This window comes from Rhipicephalus sanguineus, chromosome 1 (assembly GCF_013339695.2).
Source record: "Rhipicephalus sanguineus isolate Rsan-2018 chromosome 1, BIME_Rsan_1.4, whole genome shotgun sequence".
NCBI lineage: Eukaryota > Metazoa > Arthropoda > Arachnida > Ixodida > Ixodidae > Rhipicephalus > Rhipicephalus sanguineus.
The window spans coordinates 159,018,383-159,046,249 of NC_051176.1; the positions used below are offsets into that span (position 1 = coordinate 159,018,383).

At 46.6% G+C, this 27,867-nt stretch overlaps 1 protein-coding gene across 2 annotated transcripts; it reads left to right on the plus strand.

Moving 5' to 3' along the window:
• The first annotated feature begins 281 nt into the window (after positions 1 to 281).
• LOC119401178 (cysteine-rich and transmembrane domain-containing protein 1) lies at positions 282 to 21,326 on the plus strand. Of its 2 annotated transcripts, none has more exons than XM_037667886.2 (3): positions 282 to 490; positions 16,373 to 16,547; positions 20,538 to 21,326. In XM_037667886.2, the coding sequence occupies exons 2-3, from the start codon at positions 16,411 to 16,413 to the stop codon at positions 20,632 to 20,634; spliced, it is 234 nt and encodes a 77-aa protein (XP_037523814.1). In that variant the 5' UTR covers positions 282 to 490; positions 16,373 to 16,410; the 3' UTR covers positions 20,635 to 21,326. The 2 variants fall into 2 exon arrangements, with proteins under 2 accessions (XP_037523814.1, XP_037523815.1); XM_037667887.2 differs by lacking the exon at positions 282 to 490 and adding an exon at positions 8,137 to 8,282.
• Positions 21,327 to 27,867: the final 6,541 nt, after the last annotated feature.

Here is a 27,867-nt window from a genome sequence, read left to right on the forward strand (position 1 = left end):
CTCGCAGCTCAAACAGGTGTGGTTGTTTGTAAGTGGGAGCGCTGCGACTCGGGCCTTCCCATGGCATGTCGAGAAATCAGACGCACTTACGACTCCTCATGGGACCAAATCAAATGTCGGAAAAACGAAATAAAATGTGGGCGATGGTTATCGTAGGCCTAGCTGCGACGAAGCCGTCTCGTCTCCGCAAGAAGGCTCCCTCGATCATGCGGGCAGATCGGCGGAGTACGCACGATACGCATACATTTACGTGGGTGGCGTGACGTCAGCTGGCAGCGCTGGCGGCGCTAGCGGCAACGACAGTGGAGTCGGTGGGGCACGCGTCACGGCTGCGTCACGAAGCTGCCGTGAGTCGAGCTCGCTTTGAAAACAGGACAAAGAGTTGCCGCTCTACCGGGCAAGGGGCACACCGCTAGGTACTGCTGCGCGCTGACTGGAACGCATATTCGTCACCCTGCGGAGTGCACGAGAGGAACACGCCCTCGAAGAGGTGAGCGGATGGTTCGTTGTGTGCTTCTCTCGAGGCGCTGGTACCTTGCTTATGTGTGCTGTTCGGCACCGCGACAGTGGTGCTTGCACCGTGTCTTCTCTCTGGCTGCCCACGCAGTCCATCCGCTTCCGCGGGCTGACAGTGTTATTACTGACCTGATATTATTCCGCACAGTATGCAGATGCATTGGCCGTTCTTACTTGGAGATTTCATTTGGTAAACTTTTCGTAATATGTTCCGAAACAGTCTGAGTGCACTAGTATCAAGATCAGGGGCGGATACAGGATTTTACCGAAGAGGGGGGTCAGCTTTTGGGAAAGGGGGCGGGGTCAGCTGAGGGGAAGACCTGATAGGTCCACTTCCTGGGGCATACATTAACAAAAATAAGGGGGAGCGGTGTCAGAACATTCGGGCCCCTCTCTGAATCCGCCCGTGGTCAAGATCAGTCGCCGGGTCCAATTGCAGAGCTCATACGTTGCACGCCTGGCGTTCCAAAGTGAAGGAAAGTGTACGAATAGAACAGCGCTGAGATTACGGACTTCGGAAGAGATGGAGACTGCACTGTCCTCGTCTCTACCGTTTTCTGTGTCTCACTGCTAAACTGCAATTGTGTCCTCCAACTAACGCGCGAGAGTCGTCTTGTTTTCCTTTGCCTCCCCCAAGTCTAATCGTCGCGCTACAAATTGGAGCTCATGCCACTGACTTGCCCTAACCTGCAAGTTTCTCGGCCAACTTAAAGAGTACCGTAACACAATCTCCGACATTCCGGAGCAATGAAAGTAATACACGGGGCTCTAGAACGCATCTCGACGACATGACCAGTCAGGTACGCTGCGCTGTAGGCTCGGAACTTTTTGTAAGCTGTCCGTGCTCCTTACCAGGGGCGTAGCCAGAAATATTTTTCGGGGGTAGAGTTCAACACATTTGATGTATGTTCGTGCGTGTGTTTGTATGTGTGTCTGTATAGACACATGCAAAATTGAAAATTTCTAGTGGGGGGGGGGGGGGGGGGGTTAATAATGGACCCGTTTCAGCGGCTAATAATGGGCCCATTTTGCCGTCCTCCAGACAGTGCAGAGCTCAGTCGTCTTTTGCCGAGAATATTCGGTCCTTTCTGGCGCCCGTCTGCGCTCGACCTGTTTAAGATCCAACCGAGATAAGCATTAGCGAAATTCATTCATTTATCTCATGTATCAATCAGACGTCCAGCGTCCTACGTACGCATTTCGTTGCCGGAACATCACGAGTGCGCGCTTCGGAGTAGTTTTGTTCATGCGCTTTTTTTGATTAAACACAGGATACACTTGTTATGCAATAGAGCATTAGGCGCTTGAATGTTGCAATATAGCATTAGGCGCTTGAATGTTTGTCGCCTAGGCTGCAGAAAGCCGCTACATGGATTGCTGTACTAGCACAAATAAGAAAGTGCATGTATTGACAGTAGAGACAGAGGAGGAGAGTCTCCGGGCTCCATCTCTTAACGGAGGGGGGGGACTCCCCTCCCGGCTGCATGGTTAGAGGACAGCGGAATTGAGGCGAAAGCCTTAGATGCCTCATAAAACGCGAAAATTGACCGACGGCGGCGTCGGCGTCAACAAGAGTGATGCAAAAAATATCACGTGATGACGTCACCATATGACGTCACATATCGCGAACATTTGTGACGTCATCATGACGTCACCGCACGACAATACCGCTTGGTCAAACGTGGGCCGATCATGGGGGCAGTGCAAAACCACGGTAGGTGCAGAAAGCTTTCGGGGGGGAGGGGGGTCGGGGCAGGATCAATACATCGACTGAGAAGAAAAAGATGGCTTTCGCCTTCCAGTCGTCTTAGGCGAATGCATGAGGGACCCTGTGAGTTTTTTATTATTATTATTTTAAGTCCTCCAAAAATGAGCCGCCTTAAAAAAAAGCTTTTCTTTCGGTGAAATGCATTAACACTTCCAGTGTTTTACGAAAATTTACTGTGAGATCTCGCTATAAAAAAGAAACACCAGGCCTACGTGGAACACGCAGCACAGTCACAGCGAAAGCTGGAAGAGCGGCCCTTCTAGAGACCGATGTAAGCTCTCTTGGGGCAACTACTACAAGTCCACTTGCAAGGTACCCATTACGTCATAAATCACAATTTTTGCGAAGTACGGAAACAACCACTATTCCGTTATTAGGCATTATGCGGAGAAGCGAGATACCCGCTATACATCTGTAACGCATTTTTGTGCACATTTTTTATGCTGTGGCTGATGACGATGAAGAATTATGACTGAGCCCTTTGTAGTGGGTTGGAAGCTTTAAACGACCCACCCGTTACGCAATTCGCATTGTGTGACGCCTGGTTGGTATTTTACGCTTCTACCACGCTATATTACTTCTGTTAACGTGATTCCTTGCCCGATATGACACCTGTATCGGGTCTTTTTGCGAAAGGGTTTCAAGCACCGCCGTGGCTCTGTGTTAGAATACTCGACTGCCACGCAGAGATCCTGGGTTCAAGTCCTGCTCGGTGCTGAATATTTTTTTCTCATTTCGCGCGATAGCGGTTACGGACACCGGCGACGACGGCGGCGGACAACTACGCCACCAAAATTAGCTGTTATCTCGTAACAGCTTTCGCTGTAAAATAATACGTGATTTTTATGTTGACATGTTGTAAACTCTGAGGACGAGCAATGCTTAACAGCGGTATGTACTGGTTAACGAAGTAAACAACAATCAATGTCAAACGAGCAGTAAATACATCTTTTTGAGCTTTTGCTGGTTGCTAGACTTCGCCTGAATTTAGTTGCAAGCTCTGTGACATATAACTTCAAGTGAGGCCATTTCGGTCCGTAGTTCTTGATTTCATGAATAAGAATGCCGTTATACGTTTTCTATTTGAATATTTTCCTACACTTTATAGTCTTTTCCTAAGTAATCGGCGAATATAATTAGAGCACCTGTAATCGATGGACATATTTATATCTCGCAGTTATAGGACACCGCACAGCATGTCAAGACGAAAACAACGCTGAGGACAAAAATGGACATCTTTCAGTTTTATATCAATCGCTACTTTACAAAGCGACTGCTATTTGCTGACGCACGTTTAGTTCGCGTCCGACAGCACTTGGACAGTCGGGACTGCGAAAGTAGCCACGGTGGAAGTGTGGGAATAAGTTTCTGTTGCATAACCCTACTGAAAACGCTCCGTAAGTCAGTACCATAATTCCGTATGTTTCCGTATGATTCTTACGGAAATGTACGGAAAATATATGGAAAATATACGGAAAACATATGGATTCCGTACGAAACATATGGAATTATGGTACTGGCATACGGAACGCTTTCAGTAGGGTAAGTTTTTTTTATACTAAAAACTCAAGCCCTTTTGGCGCGGGAGGGTCTGTGCCGTCATTCTTGCGCCTATATCTTTTTGTGGCGACAGCGAATATCAGCCAGGGGACGCCCGGACCAGGTCTTGCACTACAAGAGGTCTCCGCGGGTACAAAGTCCGCGCAACGTCGCTGGTTCCCTGAAGGGAACAATAGAACCCTGCTGCGGTGATGCGTTGCCAGTGAGCGGTTCACTGCATCCGCATTCTATGTATTGTGCACCGCGCATCGTTCTCGACGGGTGCTTATGTTGTTTGTGCTTCGTATATTACAGGCGCACCAACTGTATAGTCCCTTCAGACAGCCGTCTGGAGGAACAGCACGCGCGAATGATTCATTCTTTGTGCTTTCTATGAACGCCGGAGCTCAGACAAGAGCTTAATATATAGAGCTGTCGTGAAGGGTGAATAGTCCACAGTCACCAAGCTTGAAGTAAGCGCCATTGCATCAAGCTGTTCGGGCTGATATGCGCAACGCGGACGAGTAAGCACATCGCGTTTCCGACTGTCGTGTGCTGACGTTCTCCGCTTCATTGTGGTGGGACGTACGTCACTGCGTGAAAATTCTGGAAATATATATATATATATATATATATATATATATATATATATATATATATATATATATATATATATACGTGCCAAAATTACGGCCTGATTAGGCGGCATACCGTGGTTGGGGACTTGCATTTCGCCCACACCGGAACGTGCGTACAAGTTACGAAAGTTGTCAGAAACACACTTTAGGAAGCTGTCGTTCATTTTGCCCCCAGTCTCGGATGCTGGTCACTTAACCTGCGGTAGGAAAATATGTCCCTCATGCAGCGGGTTGCATTTTTTGTTCGGGTCAGACAATACAATCCATTAGGGTGACGTGTGTGTTGACAAGCGCACCTGCTATGAAAAAAAAGGAACATTTGGCCTCGGGAAAAATGAAACAAAGAATAAACTTTCGCCTTGTAGCTAGATAGCTTTGGGGTTATCTTTATTGGTAATTGAGGCAGTCTTGAGATGACCGCTCATGTTTATCTCACCTTTATGCCAATAAACACGCAGCAAGCAAGCCAGTATCTGACGCATATGGCAATGTCTAGTTGTCGGGATGAGGGCAGCGGTAAGAAATTATAGCTTGCGCTGAGACGCACTACATGCGGTGTTCAGTGATAACAGGTAGTTTTAGCCTAACGGAATCGTGCTTGTGTGAACGTCTGCCAGAATAACACGAGGCTCAGTCAGATCCGTATACGGCAGCATTGGTGGTGACATGTATGCTGCCACGCTGCGAGCGATCAAGCTCGCTCAATACTTATATGGTCGGCTGTATATATGTATACCCGCCTTAAGGCGTAAACGTGCTGTCATTCCTTGATACATTTTTTTGGTATTTCGCTGCATGCAGGTGCGCTAACTAGCTTTGTCTCTCTAATCGTATGCAAGTCTCTGCTGTGCGAGCACCCAGAACATCGTTTCTAAACACTGGTAACGCCTCCTGTTAATGGGCAGCCGTGTCAGTTGAAACTGATTTGTTATACGTATAATACGCATTTGCACCATCTATAGTATACCTGGGTTAAAACCATTTTAATGTAATTTACGTATTAAATGCGAAGCATTTCTTAGCGAACTTCTGCGAGTTTGAGCGTATCTATCTATCTATCTATCTATCTATCTATCTATCTATCTATCTATCTATCTATCTATCTATCTATCTATCTATCTATCTATCTATCTATCTATCTATCTATCTATCTATCTATCTATCTATCTATCTATCTATCTATCTATCTATCTATCTATCATCTATCTATCTATCTATCTATCTATCTATCTATCTATCTATCTATCTATCTATCTATCTATCTATCTATCTATCTATCTATCTATCTATCTATCTATCTATCTATCTATCTATCTATCTATCTATCTATCTATCTATCTATCTAATCTAGCCGCCTACGACTTTTTTAATGTAGCATGGTATCGAACATATGAAAAAGGACGTAGACAGCTGCCGCGCAAATAGCTTATGATTCCGTGAAGCAGTTTTGAATGGCAAAAGGGCTTCACCAATTTCAATTGCCAGTGATACGGTAAAACTGGTTCGCGACGAGATAGTCCGGATGTGAGGTGAAGAAACATAATGGTCGAATGAATGCCAGCGCGAGTTGATAAATGTGATCGTCCTGTCTGTCTACATTTCCCGCGGTATATCCTCAGTCGCGCATTTCGCCATGACCGTTTACAAACTGGCCTAGTTTTCCATCCTGTCGTTGAAACTGAATGGACTCATTTGCCGAAGTATGACGCAACCATCTCGAGCGAAATTTCCGCGTTGCGTCAGTTCTCGACAGTGGTGCTCATATGCACTTATGTTGGTCAGTAGTTTGCTCAGCTTTATCTGCGCTGTTGCCGATGACTGCGCAGTGACCTGGAATCCAGTGAAATTAAGTATTGCATTCATCCTCGTCAGCTGAATGGTTATAATAATATCTGGGGTTTAACGTCCCAAAACCACGATCTGATTATGAGAGACGCCGTAGCGGAGGGCTCCGGAAATTCCGACCACCTGGGGTTCTTTAACGTGCACCTAAATCTAGTCAGCTGAATGGTTAGCTGCCTAAGTCAGGCACAGCTAGCTTGCTCTCGAGAAAAAAGCACAACGGTAATGTGGACAAAGTTGCCGTGAATATATATTCTCTTCAACTGGATGTGTACAAAAGGCGAGGCGTCTCAAGGAATGCATGCAGTTGTTACTGTCAGCGCCATTCATGTTTGTGTGCTCCTTTTTGTTTCGTCTATTTAGGTAGTGCTGTTTTCGTCTGAATAATTTAGGCTCTCTGAGGTCCGTTGACGTGCACCGAAATTGCAATATAAGTGTGCTTTTCCATTTTTTTTTTCTCATAGGAATGGGGTCGTTGGACTCGAGAATAAAGCCTGCGACTTTGTTTTCAGCAGCAAGCTGCCGTATAGCTATATACTGAGTCACTGCTACGTGTTGTGCTCAGTGAAGGATTGTGCAGGTGAATAATCAGCAGCTCGGCGCACTATTTACCTGTTTTCTACTTCTGTGTCTGTCAGCGAATATCATGTCTGGATAACATCGACTTCAACAGACTGAAAGTGATCGCCCCTGAAGGTTTGCCCTTGCGATCTGATATGAAAGAGCGAGCAGGACAACTGTGTTCCTAGAACGCGAAAGTGGAGACTGTCTATACACGGCGTTTGTCTTGCTGGTGCGGCATCATTTTGGAAAGCTTGGTCGTCGTCATCATTATTATCGTCATCATAACCATCACTGCCAGCCTGTTTTATGTCCACTGCAGGACGGAAGCCTCTCCCAATGACCTCCACTTTACCCCACCTTGTACGGGCAAACGTCGGTTTATGTTTAAGCGAATTCGCACGGTGACGGCACTCAACACAAAGCCCGTGTTCCATGGCAAGAGAACAACTATCTTCCGCTCTACTGTTTTATGTCGAACGTTGCATAAATACCGACGTTCCCGTTTATTGCGTTGATGTAGGTAGTCGACGGCGTATAGATACCCTGTATGACCTATAGAGTGAAGAAACCTAGCTTGAAATAGACGTTGAGAGGGAGATTCAGATGCGAAATAATCGGCCACAGGGGTTGGAATGTCAGATACGTACCGCAGAGGAGGCGGAAGAGAAAAAAAAAAATGCTTGACGTTCACCCGTGAAGCGAAAGGTTTGCCTGGCAGGACCACTCTGCCAACGAGAGCACAAACTTTTCAACCCATCTCCAGAATTTTTTATTGTTAAGGATGCAGCAGGAACCGCACAGACGCAGCCCGCGGTCACATGTGGCCTCGAGGGATGTTACCTGTATGCGTTTGACACAGGGCGTACTTGCGAGCCGCCTTCTTCAGAGTCGCGAAATACTTTCGTTTAAGTGGGCTTAGGGGCGTGCTGACTACGTACCACCTTGGCGCGGTCCCGCAAGGCGCTGGATAGAATTTGCGCGTGAAAGGCATAGACGTTTCGGAGAGGACGTGGGCGAGCATGTATTGCGAGTGCGTGGCGAGGCTCGCACCATGCTCGAGTGCCCCGATGCACGATGGCGTCGTGCTGCCCACTCCCACCTATAGCCGCTTGCGCGCGCCGGTGCGCCATCCGTTCTATTTCCAAACGGGGTCTCCGTCGCCATTCGAGCCAAGGCGTCTGTCCCAGGGCGGTACGAAAAACAGCTAGACGAGAAGAGAAAACGCCGTCACACGTGAATCAGCCTCCCCCTTCCCCCTTCGCCCTCCATGTGGCTGTCCTATTGCCGCGCGCCAGCCCGCGTGACGCCTCGCTAGCCCCCACCTCCACAAGACTTTCCCGTTGCGGTACTGCTGCGGCGTTGCTCCTAGGTGGTCGCAGACGGAAAAACGGATAACTTTCGCATTCGTGGCATCGGTGAGTGCAGTTCTTCGCCTTCTCTATATTCCGTACGACTGACGGATGTGAGGAGTCCGCGCTTGCGAGCCATAAGTTGCACGTAAGCACGGACCCTTCAGCGATCCGATTCATGTGGTTTAGAGCCTCCAATATTAATGAGAACTAACAGACAGCAATGCCAAGGAAAGTATACTTTCCTTGGCATTGCTGTCTGTTAGTTCTCATTAATATTGTGTCTAACAAAGAAAAACGAGCCCTTAAAAGTAATCTTTGCTTCATTTAGAGCCTCCAAGCAGCACCTGGGTTGCGAGGGATGCTGTAGAGGAGGACTACAGATTAGATAAGAAATACGTGAGTGTTTCTACATTCACTCCTTATTAGAATGCGGCTTTCACAACTCGGAACCTAACCCTCAGGACCACACCCGCCATGGTAGTCTAGTGGTTATGGTGCTCGGCTGCTGACCCGCAGGTCGCGGGATCGAATCCCAACCGCGGCGGCCGCGTTTTCGATAGAGGCGGAGATGCTCGAGGCCCGTGTACTTAGATTTAGGTGCACGTGAAAGAACCCCAGGTGGTCAAAATTTCCGCAGCCTTCCACTACGGCGTCTCTCATAATCGTATCGTGGTTTTGGGACGTTAAACCCCATCAATTATTACTAACACTCAGGACCATAGCACCGGACTCAGTGCCGCGCGCATTTCGAGACATGTATTGCGGCTTCAATTAAGGAGGTACTCGTGAATAAGCTACTTTCCGACAGCTTTACGCTCCGGCGTTCACAAAAACGGTTCCTACAAGGCGGCGACTTTGCGAAGTCTTGATCTCTATTTCTTTGCATTCGATTTCCTCCTATTCTGGTCACGGCATGATAACTGGCATTTTTCATGTCGTGCTGTTCGTCCAGAATAAGTCGAGGAACGCCAGCAGATCTCGCACGTCACGCTTCCGCATCTACATATGTACATTTATGCGTTCCGTTAGGTTAGAAAAGAACAGACTACAGGCTCGGACATTACGGCCACTACAACCCGTTTCAACGAAGCTTATATCTTTTCACTGAGTGTGCTCACAGGACGTGGTGTTGGGTTGATTGTTCATCTTCAGGAATAATGATATTGCGCGCAAAAAGAACGTCACACTATATAGAGAGAACAGCAGCTGTTGGTACTCGCGTTCTTTTCTCCATGGCGTTCTTTTTGTGCGCAGTGTTTATTCCCGAGTGTTTGCATTACGCTGTTGCTTGGAGTGATATTTTCGTTGTCAGTTTGTGACTGTTTAGAATAGACTTTTAGCTGATGTGCTGAGACAAAAAAAGGAAAAAAAAAAGTTGTCGCTGTTTCTTCTCGGACAGCGACATTGTTTCGTAGGTGAAGAGACGTTAAATGGTGACTCATTTGTTTGTCCTCTAAACGCATATGCGGTCGCCGGACTGGTTTTTTGTCCTTCGGAAGCTCAAATGACCAGCCGCTTGAAACTTTTCCTTTCGATGGCAGCATCACGTACTCGTAGGGGAAGAATTAATATTTTGAGAGAGTGCCAGCGAGCGCAGAAAGGAGAGTCGCGTACAGTAAAGACGGCAGCAGCATTCTTGCATGCATGCGTTCAGCGCATACATTTTGAGGAAAGCTTTGCGTGACCACGTTTTACGTTACTAGCATGTCAATGGACATGCGATAAATGTTTCCCTCCCGCAAAACTAGATTTCCATTCCTTTCTTTCTTTCTTTCTTTCTTTCTTTCTTTCTTTCTTTCTTTCTTTCTTTCTTTCTTTCTTTCTTTCTTTCTTTCTTTCTTTCTTTCTTTCTTTCTTTCTTTCTTTCTTTCTTTCTTTCTTTGACTTATTGGCTCGACGCCTTGAACCAGCAAAGCTAGTTCAAGGAATCACGAACTAGTGCAGAGCTTACCTCGCCAGCGCTTTATTTTGCACGTGCGGCTTAACTTGTAGGGGATAGGGGTGGAGTGGCATTTAAGTTCACTACAGACCAGTGTTTTAGTTTCGCAGCAACCAGTGGACATTGCGACGTGAATAGCTACGCTTGACACGGCCATCGGCGGCGAGCGCTTTTGTGTTTACCGCGTATAAAACATGCTAGTAATTTAAAGTATATATAGGCGTATTGAGGTCTATGTACCTGATCCAACTTGCTATACATCAGACGTTGTGCTGCGACGTGGTGTGGCAGCGTGACGTTTGATGCCACACGACTCATTTCCATCAGATGACGCGGAACTAACACGCTACAAAAGTACTATGCTTGACTGTACGACGTACTTGCATGCCAGAGGTACGAATGACCGCGCGGTATGTTAAGTAACGCATGCGTATTTGGTGCTCATATTTCAAGTTTAATTAGCTCGAAAAGCTTTTTGTCGAGTAGGAAAAGCGAATCTTCGTTATTTTTATGCCTCCGATTATCATCTTTGAATGCCTTACGATTAAAACCATGGGAGCTAGACGTGCACCTGTTCTGTTAATGAGAAATTTCTGGACAAGTCTCCCAAACACAAAGTGAAAAGACAGCAACGAAGAGTAATCCTTGAATACGTCGCAATTTCAGCAAGTATTTACAGGGCCGCGAACAAAGTAAATCTAATCAACTGCGCATTAATTCTTTGGGTCAAGCTGAAGCCCCTCAGAAACAAAAGAAGCAACTTATAATTAAGTAATAAATATAAGAATGAGCAATCGAGGCGCTTCACACGCCGTCTTCGAACTGTGTATACTAGCTAAATAATTTCATGTTTCTCTCGGTTACTTGCGAACAGTGCCACTGTTTTGGCGCAGGTTCGGGATCAAGTTGCTTTAGTCTTCAATCGCTACAGACCTCGTACAGTTATGAAAGTTTCTCAGGTGGCTCGAATGCGTTGACTCGATGCGTTTCTCTTCGTAGCCGACGTCGCGAGGGTAGAAATTCCCTGGACTTTCGCCAGCGCGTGGGAACACTGCGTTTATCTTTAGACCGGATTGGGCCAACCTCCGGTTGTGCGCGGGGTTTTCCTCTTAAAAAACATCACCGCAGAGAGAGAGAGAGAGAGAGAGAGAGAGAGGAAAAAAAAAGACTGACAAAGAACGCGTCGCCAGTTTCACGTATGCCTATGCATACGTTGCGACATATCTGTGGGCACGTCGACACCGTTTGTGCTCGGAATGTGCCGCCCCTGCAGAATCGCGCGTTGTAAGTACACAGTAAAGATATACCATGCTAGGTGCACTCAGCAACGCCTTAGATCGTTCGAGCAACGGAGCAAGTGAATACTTTGCATAAAAGGCGTGTACGACGCCTGTGGCGGATGATGGCTTCCTTGCTGCTGATTTTTCCCCCTCGGTACCGTGTAGGTTGCTGCTGAGGCGAATCGCTCGAAAAGGAACAGTCGGCTATTTTCCTGCAAGGTTGCTTACGATTCTGCTCCAGTGCGTGTGCCTGCATGGAAAAAACATCGCCGCAGTCTGCTGCCTTATGCCTGACTTTTTTTTTTTCTTTCCTGGATTCCTTCTGCGTTCGTAGGTGACTTCCTGAACTGTTGACCAGATGCATGCCCACAGAAAACCCACAGCGGGCTAAGAATTTGTCGGGGACGCTTAACGCCGTCATAGTTTGGTTTATATTCTATTTCTCGGTCCTGTTGTCTTAATTGGAAAATTGGTAAATGTAGGAACATTTATATATATGTGGCCATCAGTTGCGATGAGAAAGTAGGTTACTTACGGGCTGTTTCGAAATTTCCGGAAATTTTCCGAGAAAAATGTGAGAGTAAAAGGATTTTTTTCGGCAACGTATTAGCGGTGGTGCCGACATCACGGCGGGTTTGTCATACGCAATCACAGCACTTTGGTAATAACATTGACGAATAAAACATTTAATTAAATGCTTCACCGGCCACATGGCGATTCATAAATCCAAGCCAACCTGTGGTCAAGGTTTGTTAACTTAGCAGTTCGAAGTATTGTGCCGAAATTCATTGGTGCTCACGCATATTCGACCAAAGCACGCGGGATGCTTTTTGTTTTGATGGGGCAGGGAGGGACACTAATGAGGGATGTCAACGTGTTTCGCGACCAACTTCGGAAACGAATATCTACAAGGGACATATCAACCGCAGAAACCTTGAGTACGGGTTCACTGTCGGATATCGGCGAATGTAGCGTTGCCACACACAAAAAGCATATGTTATATGGGAAGAATAAATGGATATTTATTCTTAGCTGCCGCGGCGATATAGTATTTGCGGTGCTCGGCTACTGATCTGAAAGACACGGGTTCGATCCCGGCCGTGGCGGTCGCATTTCGATGGATGCGACATGCTAGAGGCCCGTGTACTGTGTTTCCTCAGTGCACGTTAAAATCTTCATAAGTCTTCATATAACGAGATCCAGATAAGCTGCCCCGTGTGTCGTCTGTTCGTCGAACCCATACCGGAAACTTCCGGTGTTTAACTTCAAGTTGTCCTCCAGAGTATCATAACAGGCGCGTGATACCAGCAGGAAAAGGGACACACCTCGTCCGTGCCACCCGTTCAAAGCGCTACATCAGCGCGTCATTCAGCGACATATTGCGCTTCCTGGTCTCAGCGACAGCTCCATTCTCTCGCCAATAAATCGCTATAAATATGTCTCGCTGTGCTCCCCGTGTGGCCCCACTTGGGCTACACTTGACAACGCCAGCTGTAACCGCGCCCCGTGCCGATTGAGCGCTGCGCTGTCGCCGTGTTGCTGAGGCCTCGGCACGCACGGCGCATGCGTGTTAGGTGGGAATGCAGCGCGGCCGTCTCTTCCTGTGCATGGGTGGTGTGTGCGCAGCTGTGCAGACAGCACGCGACCGTGACGGGGTGGCCCATTGTTTTGCGGCAGCTGGACCTGAAAGCGGAAATTAACGACATAAAGAGGACTGGTATAGGTATATGTATACATAGATCTTCCGCTAGAGTAAAAAAAACACGCCATTCCGAACTTATTATCGCGCTCAGCAATACGAGTGTGCACTATCTGCATGGCAGTACGTGTGTTTTGTGGCCGGGGCAATGGTGCCCCGAAAGACAATGGTTGCGCCGCTCGTAGTCTTAGCGAACGCACGACTTCAGAGGGCGGCACCGAACACGCTCCGGCGTCTCTGCGTGTCTCGAAAGGGTGACTTCGTAGTGGCAAAATATGGATTGCTTTCGGTTGAGTTGATTTTTTTTTCACCGTCTCGTATATAGCCCCATGTGTTCTATAAGAGAAAAAGGATAGCGAAATGAAAGCTGCATTATGTCAGTTGGACTTGACCCATCACACCATAAAACGAAGGCAGCAGAAGGCAACGGTACACAGCAATATTCACGCAAAACTTTGCTCAATATGCGCAGTACGCGCCAACTATGACCTCAAAGTAAAAGAAAATTCAACAGAAAGAAAAAAAAAAAACAGTATATGACGTTCAACAAAGGATTAGCAATATAACATTGTGTGACAAACTACGTATATTTTTATCCGTTACATTGAACCTGTGTGATATGCATACGAGAGAATGGCGTAGGAAAACAATAACTTGTACGCGGTCGCGGAATATAGTAGTCATACATCTGTCCTTTGCGGAAACTTGCGGAAGAAGCTATTCAGAAGAGCTGTCTGATGCGTCCTTTCGCTCCTTTCCTCTTTCCCTCGACATATAATCGTCCACTGCTTCGGGTTCCTTTCTCTCCTTTTTTCGTGTGTGTGTGTGTGTATGTGTGTGTGTGTGTGTGTGTGTGTGTGTGTGGAGGGGAGGGGGAGGGTATAGAGAATGATTTTTTGTTAAATGGGGTTGCATCACTGTTCACTTCATGGTAGCAGGTTAGGCAAGACGGAATTTGGGGGGGGGGGGGGGATGTATCGGCGTTGGCCGTCTCCCATTAAAGCCTACTATGCAGTTCCTTGAAACATTGATTGATTGATGGTGTTTAACAGTAACACTCGGTCTAGGAGAAACTCCGTAGTAAGCTACTCGGGAGTATTTTGACCATTTGCTAATCACTGACATGCTTCCGAAGCGCACACTGTAGTCGGATACAACTTTAGAAGTTCGCGGCATTTTCACCTCAAAGGCGGATGCATACAAGCCTGCACCAATGGGCACGCACTCCAGACTGACGTCATGAGCCGGACGGCCGGTGACTCTGCCCTTGGAGACAATTGCGGAGTGCATGAGTGGGTCTATTTGTTTAGCCGCGGAGGTGATCGGCTGGCGCGCTTCGGCTATCTGAGCGGGGACTTCTCCGGACTTCTTAAGTTGTATACGACTATAGCTCTTTCGGTTTCCGCTCCCGTCTGAATATGACCGATGTGGCTATATAGGAAACGAACCCACGAGGTAAAAAGAAAGAGAGAGAGAGCGAGAGAGAGAAAAAACAACGAATTGTCGTCGTCAAAACTACCCCAACCGTTTTTTTTACAGTGTACAAATCCTTTATTACATTGTGCGTACTTGAAAACCAAAACGGAGTCCTCTAGCCCCGCTGTGCACTCTGCAGCTAACAACACCTACACCTGCGACGTACAGGAACAGACTGCGAGTGGTTTTATTTAGCGCTGTAGAGGCAGCTGTTGTCACACGGTGCTAGGAAGCGATGCATTGGGATTGAACTGTGGCCCGTTCACGTCCTTGTGAATTTTCCGGCATCTTCGTCGCGACGTTGGCACGTCGGCGTAATACCGTATACGCTGAACGCCTTACATTACGCAGATGGTGCGCGAGAAAACAACTACATTTATAGAAATTTGCGATTTTGCGGCCTTGCCTTCATGTGCTAATTGATGCACTACGCGTGTATAGGTAAGAGGTTGCCGACAAGGCCGTCTCGCTGGAGCATTATTCAACGAAACAAAAAAAAAAAAAAAGCCGTAGTGAACGACAACAATGAGAGTTTAAATTCAAGATTTCAAATATTAAAGTAAGCGCTATATTTTACCTGCGTGATCACTCGTGCTACTATACTGCTTGTCCACGCGGACAAAAATCTTTACGCCAGTAAACTTCACGAATCTTCAAAATCAGTTACGTTTTAAATGCATCGATTCAGATTTTTGTAGCTGTGCATTCAAACGGAATGGGAACCCACCATAATTAGCGGCAGCCATGTTTTGTGTAGTTTTGCTAAAGATGACACGCTTTGCGATATCGGGAATGAGGTTAGCGGTTGACCCACATGATTTTGCAAACGCCGAAAGGTGCGAGGCATAGGCGGGTGGAGAACAATTAGGCAACGCCACTCCACAAGGCACCGGGAATTGTGGTCGAGAACTGTTGGAACAATCGAGAGAGCCGACTTGCGCATGAAAAAGGGGAATGTCCCAAGAAACGGCATTGGCGACTCGGCCTATATATGCCCACTACCCGAGCATTCCTTTCTCGATCAAAGGGGGCCGATAGTTGATACTTGACAAAAAAAAAAAAACAGTGCTAGCAAAAACGAAGACGAAGAAAAGTTTTCACAAGAGCGCTGAAAACAATTTTGTCTCTATAAAAAAGACCAAATGCATATGATGGAGGCATTATACATTGAAAATGTGCCAGCGCATCAGCAAGTCGTCTGTTGTCCTTAGGGCAGGAGGAATATTTATTTATTTATTTATTTATTTATTTATTTATTTATTTATTTGATGTATCTTACAGGCCTCCTTTAGTGGCATATTGCGAGAGGTCAAATCAGTAGTAGGTTAACGCAAAAACAACCTGAGCTTAAAACACTCTGTGTAAACTGCACATGAAAAAGTAAAAAAAAAAAAATTCGATAATTTTTACTGCTCCTCGGATAGCCATATCATTTCTAGTAAACGCGTACTTGTGCTCATGGTACAGCTTCAATTCGGTGTTATAGAAGGGCTTTGCAGAAATGTCGGTGCACTTTGAAGCGATCAGGCGAAGTATGCCATGAAAATTTACAGTGCCGCACCCACCACCGTGTGGTAAAAAGGACGTCTGGACGAATACTAATTCTGTTCACCAATAGAAGGTTGCACCGCCGTCGCAGAAGGGATTTGGTCAACCACGCCTTCGTAGTTCACGGCTGCATGAAGTCGAAACGAAATACAGAAAAAAAAGCAAGAAAGAAAGAGCTGGCCTCATGGCTGCGCGTGTTTTCTGGGCGCAGAAATCACCAGCGAGTGAGCCTCCGAGACCCGCCTGGCGATGAGCTACCCCCAGCAGAACCCCTACTATCCGCCGCCTCAGCCGGGTTTCCAGATGCCGCCGCAGGGCGGCTACTATCCACCCCCGCAGCAGCCGGCGCCCTACTACCCGCCGCCGCAGCCGCAAGCCACCACCGTGTGAGTACTATACATATTTGCTTGTTTTTCCTTCATGAATACGTCGCTCATACGAATAGCTAGGGGATTGGCCAACAACCGGATGAGTTAATTATCAATGTAATTACTGATATAGCAAAAGAACCACTATAGTAAAAAATTAGCTATATCAAAGAAAAACTAAAATAACACATTTAACAATTTAGCACCCAAATGTCCCCCTTTTACATTTAAAAAAGTCAGCGCAAATATTTATATACATGACGATGCACTAGCGAAGAGGCTCAAAAATGCAAAATATCCGAAATGGAGTGGTTCACTCCAAACAAGTTCTGTGGTACTCCTGAAATACTTGGTGCTCAAAGGGCGTCATAATAAGACGCGTTCTGTTGTCTCATCATCACCACGAAATGTGTACTATAGGGGTAGGGTGCGATACCGACTCCATGCAGGTATACCAAACCAGCCACGGTGGTCTAGTGGTCATGGTGCTCGACCGCTGACCTGCAGGTCGCTGGATCGAATTCCGGCCGCGGCGGCCGCATTTTCGATGGAGGCGAAAATGCTTGAGGTCCGTGTGCTTAGATTTAGGTGCAAGTTAAACAACCCCAGGTTGTCGAAATTTCCGAAGCCCTCCTTTACGGCGTCTCTCATAATCATATCGTGGTTTTGGACGTTAAACCTCAACGTTCCTCATCATCAGGTATACCAACTCCATGCAGATGATATAGTTTAAGACAGGTATACCCGACAGCGGAGCTCAGTAAACAGGACTTCATTTATTCGACTACCGCAGAAATTTATAGGCCTATACGGAGAGAAGAGGATACATCGGTAATCAGTTAAATTTGCTAATGATGCATTCCAAGAGTCTTGCATGCTTGCTTAATCATGCGGCAGTTATGAGCTGTCGCCGGATGTATCGAGGAAAGGGGACCACTCAGGTCCGCTCTCGCCAAGCTGGGACGAAGCCTCAGAGGTTTTAACACATCCCTCCGTAGCATATGTAGGTAATCTGTTTACCATTCTGCAGGTTCGGGTTCGGTTCCTCAAAGGCTAGATTTTCTTTCTTTTTCTTTTTTGCTTTTGAGGCGCGGCCTCATATCGAGGTTATGTCGACAGAACAAAGTAGCCTACAGAGTTGCCAAAGAAACGCTCATGCAGTGAATAAGTTTGCAGCGGAATTACTGCGTACGCTATTGGTTATAATTATAGCATTGGACAGAAACACATCGAATTTCATAAATGCCTCTGAGGAATGATTGCGCTTTTGAACGTGATGCTGAGAGACAGTGTTAAAGCGCAAGCACACACATGGAACGTATTTTGAATGTATTTTCGACGTAGGCGTTGCCCGCGTTCGGAACGCCCATAAAACGGCGAAGATTTCACCATCACCCGTAGTTTAGGAGAGAAAAAAAAAACACCATAAGGTAACGAAATAGAAGAAAAGCTCCACGGCGGCAACGAAATACATACAGTTCTGACGAGATTACAGCACGTAAGGGGCACTCGAACTTTACGAGGGGTACAAGTGCTCGCATCCTGACGACGCAGCACAATAAGAGAACGAGCGCACTAATAGCGCCCAGGCCACCCTAGTTAACGAAGCTTGTTAACGGCATAGCGGTGCTCTGATCTTGGTAAAAACTGAAAGACAAAGAAAAATAAAGCTAACATAAGCTTGAGGGGCGCAGCCGACGGCTAATGGTGTATACTATATGCGTCGCTTTCATTTAATCTCCACACAGCCGTTCAATAGAACGTTCGGCACTCTTTAACTAGTAGCGCTAGAATGGGGCCCTGTTGGTTAACGTAAAGTTTTCTTGCGCGTCTCTGTAAGGAAGCGAATGACGTCGTGGCAGAACTGTCCGGGCCAATTTATTCTCGACGGATAGAAATTTTGGGTGCCTAGGCACCGTCCAGGCGTTAAGAAGCGACGTTGCTGCCACCGGAAAATGCTTTTATTCCTGCAGTTTTTATCTATTTGTATATTTGTAGTTTTTGTGTCTGCTGTTTTGTTCTGTCACGCATGTACTGCGCGTAAAGAAGCGCCAACACGATATATGTTAAAAGAGGGAAGTATAAAACGATGCGAGAATTATTCACGATCTGTTGCTCGTGTGTGTTCATGTGTCTAGTTTTTTCTTCACTTGTGTCTATAGTCGTAGCCAGTGAAGGATATGCACCGTCCATGAAAGATTTAAGTCTATTACCCACGCATCACCGATTTTCTCCCCAGTGCCCCAGCTTGAGAGAAACGCTTGCTCAAATTGATTTTGCCAGTTTATTATATGTATTTATGTCGAGAAACGTCGAGGGCGTTTGCGCATTAGGTGTTGGAGGACTGTAGGGCTTAAACTGTGCGTGTGCATGAGTGGGCCTGCATAGTGAGCAGCACTCAGCCCGACCACTTTTACCAAGTAGGTCTTGATCCCATAATGCTCTCTATATCTTTTCATGTTGAACTTGGTTCCTCCGTCAAAATGAAGCAGTATTTTCATCATTCCAACAAAACAAATCAGTCAACTCTATACGGCCTGCCTTCATGAGAAAACGTTCTTCAATACCGTTGTAAACGCCAGTTATCGTTTTGGAAATCAAACCGACAAGCGAAGCAGTAAAAAAAAAAAAAAAAGAAACTTCCGTATGCCTCGAAGCGAGAGGCGTAAGAAATCAGCTGTCTCACGGGTGATCAATTTATTTTTTACCATTATTTCTCGCGAAGGTTGACGCTAATATGTGCGCGACGGTTTCATCGTCACAGATGACGGAAGATGCCTTCGAACTTCGAAGTACAATGCTTCAAATGCTGCGGAATGTCGGTTCATTTAATGAACTTATCGCTTGTAGGAAATAAAAAGACTACGCAAAGACAAAACTAAAATCTGTACACTGGCAAAGTGACCTTACGTTATCTACGTAACCTCCGTTAATTCATTTTTGTAAGGAAGTGTGCGAGTGCCTTGACGGTGGTAAAATGGTTGACAAATCACGACTAATTAGAACTAATTTGTACCATGGTTGTGTGACTCATTTCTGAATCACAGAAGCACGGCGGCTTCCAGTGCATGCATGGCAGAAGGACACACAAGAGAAGCAACATCTGTATTATTTATAGGACATGCCTGTTTTCCCTTCTCGGAAACGGGGCACGCCCAGTTAAACGCATATCAGTCTGGCCTTGATGCTGCCCGTCCGCGGTTGTATATATAGCTATGGTCAGAAAGGGGAATTGACATAAAAAAAACAGCCGACGAATAGGAACACCGTTTTCCGCTTTGATTTCATGTGAACCGAGCTGACACCCGTCGTCAGTACGCCTATGTGGTATTGAATTATCGTTTGTGAAGTGCTTACTATTTACGTGACATCGATTAAAAAACAAAGGAACTATTGAACGTTAAAACAAAAAGGTAAACGTGCGATAGTAACTTTCAAGTTTCTGCATAACATTGTCAACAGCGCAGACACAGAACAAGGGCTATAGAAATGGACAGTACTGGCCCTGTCTTTGTAGTCTTTGCTCCACGTTTGCGCTGTTTACCACATTCACACACCATGAGCCAGGCTAACAGCTATACTGAAACTTGTGTCCTTCAATGAATACGCGATGAGGAATTGTTGAACAGGAATGTCACTGGAACCAATGTTTCGACAATAGAGCTCGTCTTCGTCAGGCAAGGATAATGAATGATGCTGCATACATGGTTTGATGGATAGTTTTTCACGTGATGTATTTGTGTCCGCTTTTTTTTTTTTTTTTTTTTTACGAATGTCTCGTCGAGCCCACTACTGTCCTGTCTTCATGACCCGGAATGTAGGCCTCGCCTCACTAAGCACTATACGGTTAGTACAAAGTCAGTCTCCTCCAGTCAAGGGGAATGCGTCCAAATCAGCAGCAGCAGTCTGGAAGGCTATTTTGAGCGTCCAGAATTAAGGAGGCTGGAACAATCGCGAAGGAAACAAAGGCGTTATTCGTTTCAATGCGTGCTTGTTCTCTCCATGCAGGGTCGTGCACGAAAAGAAGAAAGACGACGACTGCTGGAAGAACTGCTGCCTTTGCACGCTGTGCATGGCACTGTGCTGTTGGTGTTGCAGTGACTGATGCCTGGGACTGCGTGGACGTCCGGCCAGCTTGGCTCGGAAGGACGCTGGGAAAGCACGCCATGAGGGGCGCTTATGTTGGAACGGCGAGGGGCTGGTGTGGACGTCTGGCCCCGCGGGGTTGCGCTGTCGCCGCCACACTGGCTTCCGGTGGCCATTGCAGCAACGAAAGTCGCTGCAATGGCTGTAGGATGACAACGAGTGTGGCGGCTGCACACCACTGCGGGTCCATATACGGCGTCTTCCTTGTATGCAGTTTATCGAGAAAGGCAGCGCGTGCACGTCCGACATACCTGAAAGACTTTCCTCTGCGTTCCGCCCGAGTGCACCGAAGATGACACGTGTTTCGATTATTCGCTTGTGCAACAATGGCGCAGCAACTTTGAATATTATTAATGCGCGAAGTACGGGAAGGGTAGCGTCCCAGCGTCGTCGATATATGTTAACTGACGCTCAAACGTTCATATATCTATTTGAACATGCAAATATGCACAGAGGGTTCCCAGTCCCTATGCCGTATAGTGACACGCCAAAACAAGGGGATATTAACTAGGTCGTCTAAAGATTTTCTACGTAAGATGTACCTTGGGGTTTTTGTACTTTACGTCCAACGTAGCGTTGCTGCTTTCTATTATATTGTACTTTTTTACCATGTATATACGAAATAATGTGTATAAACAGCAACAAATTGCATTGCGTCACAGTCTGGTCTTATTCGTGCGATTTTTTTGGCTACATTCGAGGACAATATATCTCCCTCTTTTGGGATACTGCACTGCGCGATTTGTAATATTTGTGGTGTGAGGCGTCGGAAATATCCCCCACATGTTATGCTTCGAAAGAAATTGCAGGTAGTTTTGTCTAGTTGGCACGAAGTAGGAATGGACTGACTGTATGAACTCGCATGGGACCTTTATTATTTTGTCGAGGCGATGTTCGAGGCAGCTAAAAGATACTCCTATTCTGTGGCTGAGCTATGTCTTTATGCCACTTAGATACCAACAAGTTGTGTTTATACGAGAGCACAGTCATCTAAACTTGGACATGCACTAATTATGGTTTCGTCTTAAAGAGAAGACCTCTCTGCTAATAAAACCGATATGTCCAAACATTTCTTCGACTTTATCGACAAAAAGTGGCTATTATTCACATGTGCAGTAAGAAAGATCGTCTGTATATGTTTTTATGTCATATCTCAACGATGATGAAACGTAAACTGGGCTTTGCCTATATCACGCATTATACGTAGATTCTAATGTACAAGTAGGTGACAACGCTGTGCTAGCGTGATGACAGCGCCTGTGCACATCGCTTCTTTGTACCTACAGGGTTATGCAACACCCTAAAAAAAGTCATTTGACTTTTTTTTTTGCCACGTATACAGCCCTCACATGTATAACTCTCTTGCATGTATAACTCGCATCTATAACTCTCACTGCCGGCGGCAAGTTATCTTTTCGTCCACTTTACTTTCTTCACATTTATATTCCTCCTAGTTATTACAAATAACATCTAATATACTTTCCTTGGCATTGTCTGTTAGTTCTAATTAATATTGTATCTTTAATGAGGCACGTTAACTCTGTTGGAGAGTCATGGAGCGTACGACTCTCCAAAAGAAAGTTAACGCGTCTCTTTAAAGAGAGTTATAAACGTGACAGTTATATACGCGGCAGAAATTAGTCAAATGACTTTTTTTGTTCTTTGAGCAAAGGTGCAATGATCGACAAAAAAGAAAGACATTCGCAGATATCTTATGGCATGTTTGGTCCCTACAAAAAAGCAAAAAATAAAACAAATTGGCGACGCCCAAGGAAGTCGCCGAAAATGAAAAGTTGTTCTTAGAAACGAAAAAAAAAAGCTATTGAAGGCAGTCATTTAGAGCGCCTAACCTCCACAACACACTCGGGGCTACAATGGTTGATGAGAACTTTTATTGTGTATTTAGAGAATGGCAAGACGAGACATATGCACAAGATTAGGCGGACATGTGAAGATGTCAGCTTTTTTGCTTAATTACTTATAGACAGATACACTGAAAAGTTCGTGCTTGAATCCGAGCGGAATCATTTGAAAGCGCAATGATCTTAGTGAAAGCCTATCACGGGTTTCCTTATATTTAGAGGTTTGAAACTTCAAGCTGCGGTTGACCAATGAACATATGCTGTTTGAGAGAAAAAACTTGGCGGACGCTTGAGCTTCGCCTTCAAGAGTAGAGCGCGACAGCGTAATCGTGCCCCGTGCGCATCGCCTTCTCAGTTACTAGCCTGGCTTCGGCTCTCGGTGCATGCCTCAACCGTGCCGTAAGGAAACGAACAACTGTGCGCATAACATTGGCCGTTTCAAGGTATCCTAGAATGCCTACTGCAAGTACAGTTAAGTGCCCACTACGCCATAATTGTTCCTTTTGCGAATCGGCGAAGGGTCCACTACGCGTCCGTAAGGCCACACGCGAACCTACGCTCACTTGGTTGATGCTTTTGCAGCTGATGATGATCAAATATGTCTGAGCGCTTTGTAATGGCTGGGCCTTTAAAACATCCACTCGTTGCACAATTCGCAGACTTTGGCGCCTGGCGCGATTGTACGCTTCTGCCACACAATATTACATGCGTTAACGAGACTCCTTACACTGCATGGCATTCATATAGGGTTTTTTTTTTTTTCAAGTAGTTTCAAGAAATACCGTGGCTCTGTGGTAGAACACCTGCTTGCCACGCGGACAGCCTGGGTTCGATTCGCACGCGAACTGGAAGGTTTTTATTATTTACTTTATTTGCATCTTTCTCGACTTTTCGGTCACGGACAAGATGATGATTTTTCGCTCACAACCAACGACGCCGACGCCGACACCGGAATTTCTGCGAAACGAGCTCTTTAACGCTATCGCGTTAAAAATTCGGCAGATCCCACGTACCGTGGGAGTCGATGTTATGCGAAGCATGTGGTGGGTAGGTGACTGTGGCGTAACTTTTTTTACTGAGCGACACGTTACAAAATGACGCTATAGATTTGTATAAATTTTATACGCACACAGATATGTTGAAGAGCCGCATATGTGTTATATAACCAGTTGTTTACGGTTGGGTAACGCTGCCAATGGCAACGTGGGTATTACCAACACCAGAAGCGGTAAGCTGATATGTAGTGCTTATACGTGTCCTGAGAACGCACGCACGTTTCAAGAACACGTGTGCATGTGTGCAAGAAGTTCTTGACAGTTCTTGAACAAGGGCATCATCACCGTGATCAGTGAGCACCAGCAGCCATGGGCGTCCGGAGGGGGGTGCAAGGGGGGGGCAGCTGCCCCTCCCTGGAATTTCGGAAAATATTTTTCTATCCGGTAGCAATGAGCTACACAGCTTGATTAGCACACTGAGGTCCCGGCCTTCTCTATTTCCAACCAATTTCGCATGTTGCACACTATTGATTAATCTTGCAGGTCATGTCACGGCAGTGAAAAAAAGCTGTCAATGCTGGATCTCACCCCCCCCCCCCTTTTGCACCCCCTGCAATAAGTTCTGCGGACGCCCTTGCCAGCAGGTCATGAGTTGTTATGGGATCTGGTCGTGATCGTGGTGACGAGAGGTCCATGTGTAGTGAAGTATGTGGTATAGTAGAGCTGTTGGAATTCGTGGATGCCTTGGTCATATCGTCGACAAATTGTCTGTAGACAGAGCCGGCGACATGTCGGAACCTGAAGCCACCTTTCGCGTTGATGAGGTATAGGCCGTCGAGGCTAGTAGGCCAGGATAGTGCTACGTAGACCAACATCAGTGGATGGTGTTTGTCGTATTCGTACACTACCTGGGCGTATATGGCCTACGTAGCCTAGTCTACAAAGCGGCTGTCAATCAATCTGGCATCATCCTCGGTCAGCATGAGGCCATCGCCCAGCCTCGTAAGAAATGAAAAGGACACTGCGTCGTTCTGGTGGACGAAGTTCACGTTACAGTGCGGTGATGTGGATATCATATGTAACTTTCGTTAATGTATTCCTCCAGGGTCGAGCAATGCTTCAATATAGCTTGCTGAATCATAGGAATACAAACGTAATGTTTATTAGACTGCTATGAAAGCGGAGCCAACACTGGAACTACAGGCGTTAATCTGATATGGCGCCTGTATAGTAGGAGTACACATCGTAGGAGTATCATGTACTGTTTATTGGTTTCTTGTAAAATTAGATAGCCAGCACCCCAACCACAATTGACGTTGCACTGATATTACGCCTGTGTAGGCTGTTTTTCCAAACCAGTGTATAGACCTGGCGTGGCTCTGTGGTTGAATACCTGATTGCCACGCAGAATGCTTGGGTTCGATTCCTGTTGGGATCCTAATTTTTATTCTTTCCATTCGTTGAGTCAATGCTGCCGATGTTGGTTTTCCTTAACGCTCTAGCGTTTGTGTTACCAATGTCTGTTCTCGCCGTTCCTGGGTAGATATAAACTGTCAATCCCCTGTGGCGCATACCCGTAAACCGCGGCCCGTAGTAAACGGGTATGTGCCACACGTGTCTAGTGGAAAGGGTTTGACGACGTACGCGACAGAATTTTAACGTTATTCATGTCATGACCCGGCAATCATATTCGTCAAATACTCTTACCCTCCCATGCAAAAATCGGTCTACACCAAGTTAAGGGGGTGATCATGACAGCACCCAGACGTAGGCGGCTAGATAGATAGATAGATAGATAGATAGATACGTAGATAGAAACGCTTAAAGTGCCAGAGGTTCGCTAAGAAATGCTTCGCATTTAATAGAGTTGAAATAGGCCGATTTCACTGCGGCTTTTATTACGCAATTGTCGCGATGTGCCAGTAGCAGCAGTAGCAAGCTGAAAGGAAACTACAAGAAGCATGTTGATTGTACCAGCAAAAACGCCAAGTCCTCAACGGAAAGGGATGGGGGAAGGAAAGAAATAACTTTATTGGGGAATAAAAATATTTTACGGTAGAAAAGGGATGAAAAGAAGCAACTCCCAGTTTACCCCCGCAGTTCACTGGAAAAATCCGCACAGGCAGTCTGCTTAGCATAGCGGAGTTCAAACCGGTGGTGGTGGTGTGCGGCGTGACCACTCTTACTGCGCATGCGCATACCCTCTCCACACACCTCATCTCCACTCCCCCTCACCACTCCACCTCTCACTTCCCTTCTCCCAATTTCCCACTCTCCACTTTCTCTCTCCGCTTTCCATCTCCACTTTTCCCCTCTCCCTTTCCCTCCCCTCCCCCTCTCCACTCTTCCTCTGAAACGCGAGCTAGACATGCCGAAATTCTCTCCTGCGCAACGCCGCGATGAGTGCCAGCGCATGCGCGTCCCCTCCCCCTCTCTCTCCTCTCCTACGCTGCCCCCCTCTCGCACGCCTGTCGACCGCGTTCCCCGCTCGCCCTGTGAGAATTAACGGCCAGGCTAGAGGGAAGACAAGACGCGCGTAGCGTTCCTCTTCGCGTTCCACGACGCGAGGTCGGTAGTAGAGCACTGCACGGGCTCGGGCCTACCCGAAAACCCGGGCCCGGCCCGGCCAGTGGGCCGGGCCGGGCCGGGTAAAGTAGTTTTCACGGCGGGCCCGGGCCGGGCTCGGGCCTGAAGCTCCGGGCTTAGGGCCGGGCCCGGGTTTGAGGTGGCGGGCTCGGGTCGGGCCGGGCTTGGACTTTGCTCCGTTCTTAAAGGGTCACTAAGTGAAACACTGAATCGGTTTAGACCGATAAAGTGTACTCTGAGAACCCGAACGTCATTAATTTCACTATCAGTGAGTTTATTAATAAGGGAGAAAATTAAGGTCAAAGTTCCATTTTGAAATTTCGCGCTGAAATCTCCGCACGTGACGTCACGGATTTCAAACTGTATTCGTCGTATTCTGGGGACATTGGCTCAACGAAATTTCCAGAAACTTGGTATATTAAGTCTATGACCCCATCAGAGGTCAATTTACTTCATTTTTACCCACTATAAACTACGTAGGGTTCAGTAGATGCCATCAGAATCTATAACGTCACGGCTTTTGCTGCGTTTCAAGGTGGCGTCGTTACCTGCATTTTCCTGCGAGTTTTCTCACTTACCAAGAGTCTTGTCGCGGCGAGCGTGGTGCCTTTGGAATGGTAAAACAGTAATTTACTGATAATAGAAAAATCGTTTTTCTTTAATGTGCCTTGTTCCGCATACGCTGTGCATACATATATGTCCCACATTTTATCTCGAAAAAACGGTTTTTTTTTTTATGTGGGGTAAGCTATTTGAAGCAGTTTTATGAGGGATAAGTACTGAACTTCTTTTGCTCCTTGCATATGAGCTACTTGATTTATCTGAAACGGGCGAGCTAAAAGTAAATAGACCAGGCGCTTATATCTAACATCTCGCTAATCCGTGCTTTATTTCCTTTCGTTATTATTTTATATCCAAAGTGTTACTCTGTAATCGCAGAAATAAATGTAATATAATAAAATTATACAATAAAGTCTTGCAACCAACCAATCAACCTATGAGATGTCATCGCAAGAGCGATCACAGAGCTCCAAAGCGGGCAAACGTTGTTGAAGGTTAGAGCCCCCCTCTAAAACGAAAGGACTGCACGGAGTCTTGATACACAGAATCCCTATAAAGGCACATTCTTTTTCTGTGACTCTGTGACGGCTCCCAGTGGTCATGTGGCGCGAGATGGACATGAACAGCCTGCTTTGTGTGCCCACATGGTTAACGTCTCAGCTTTCGTCTTGTTCCGCCATGTCAGGGGTCTGAAACTCACCTCAGCTAACAGGCCGCATTCACGAAAATTTGCACCCACAAAGGCTAGGGCAATGACGAAGGTAGGAGTGTGGGAGGGGGGAACAGGTTTTAAAACTACCGTCATTTCACAGCAGACCTTTCCCATATTTCATATACAGGATCAATATCTGAAGGGGATTTGGCGGCAGGATTCCAACAACATATCGATACCCATTGTTGCAAAATAGTGCGGAACAGAGCAACTTGGAGCGCGCCAAACTCTATCGAAGAAGAGGAAACCGAGGGGCATCGAGGGCACGTGCACATGGCCGGCGCAGCAGTTTAAACGGACGTCTCTCTTTCACGTCTGCGCAACCAGTCATTTCGTATCACCCATAACGACTAAAACCGGGACGCCGATTCTGAAATATAGCTTTTCCTTCACGGTTACGTATCAACACACGGTGACCGCAGGGGGTGCCTCACGAAAAATATGCTTTCGGTCTGTCATGCCTGTGTATCTCAAGA

What these genes read in the sequence shown, in the direction of transcription:
- LOC119401178 (XM_037667886.2), top strand. Translation starts at nt 16,411, where the DNA reads ATGAGCTACCCCCAGCAGAACCCCTACTATCCGCCGCCTCAGCCGGGT. An exon ending in CAGCCGCAAGCCACCACCGT is followed by an intron (nt 16,548 to 20,537) that starts GTGAGTACTATA and finishes CTCTCCATGCAG; the next exon opens with GGTCGTGCACGAAAAGAAGA.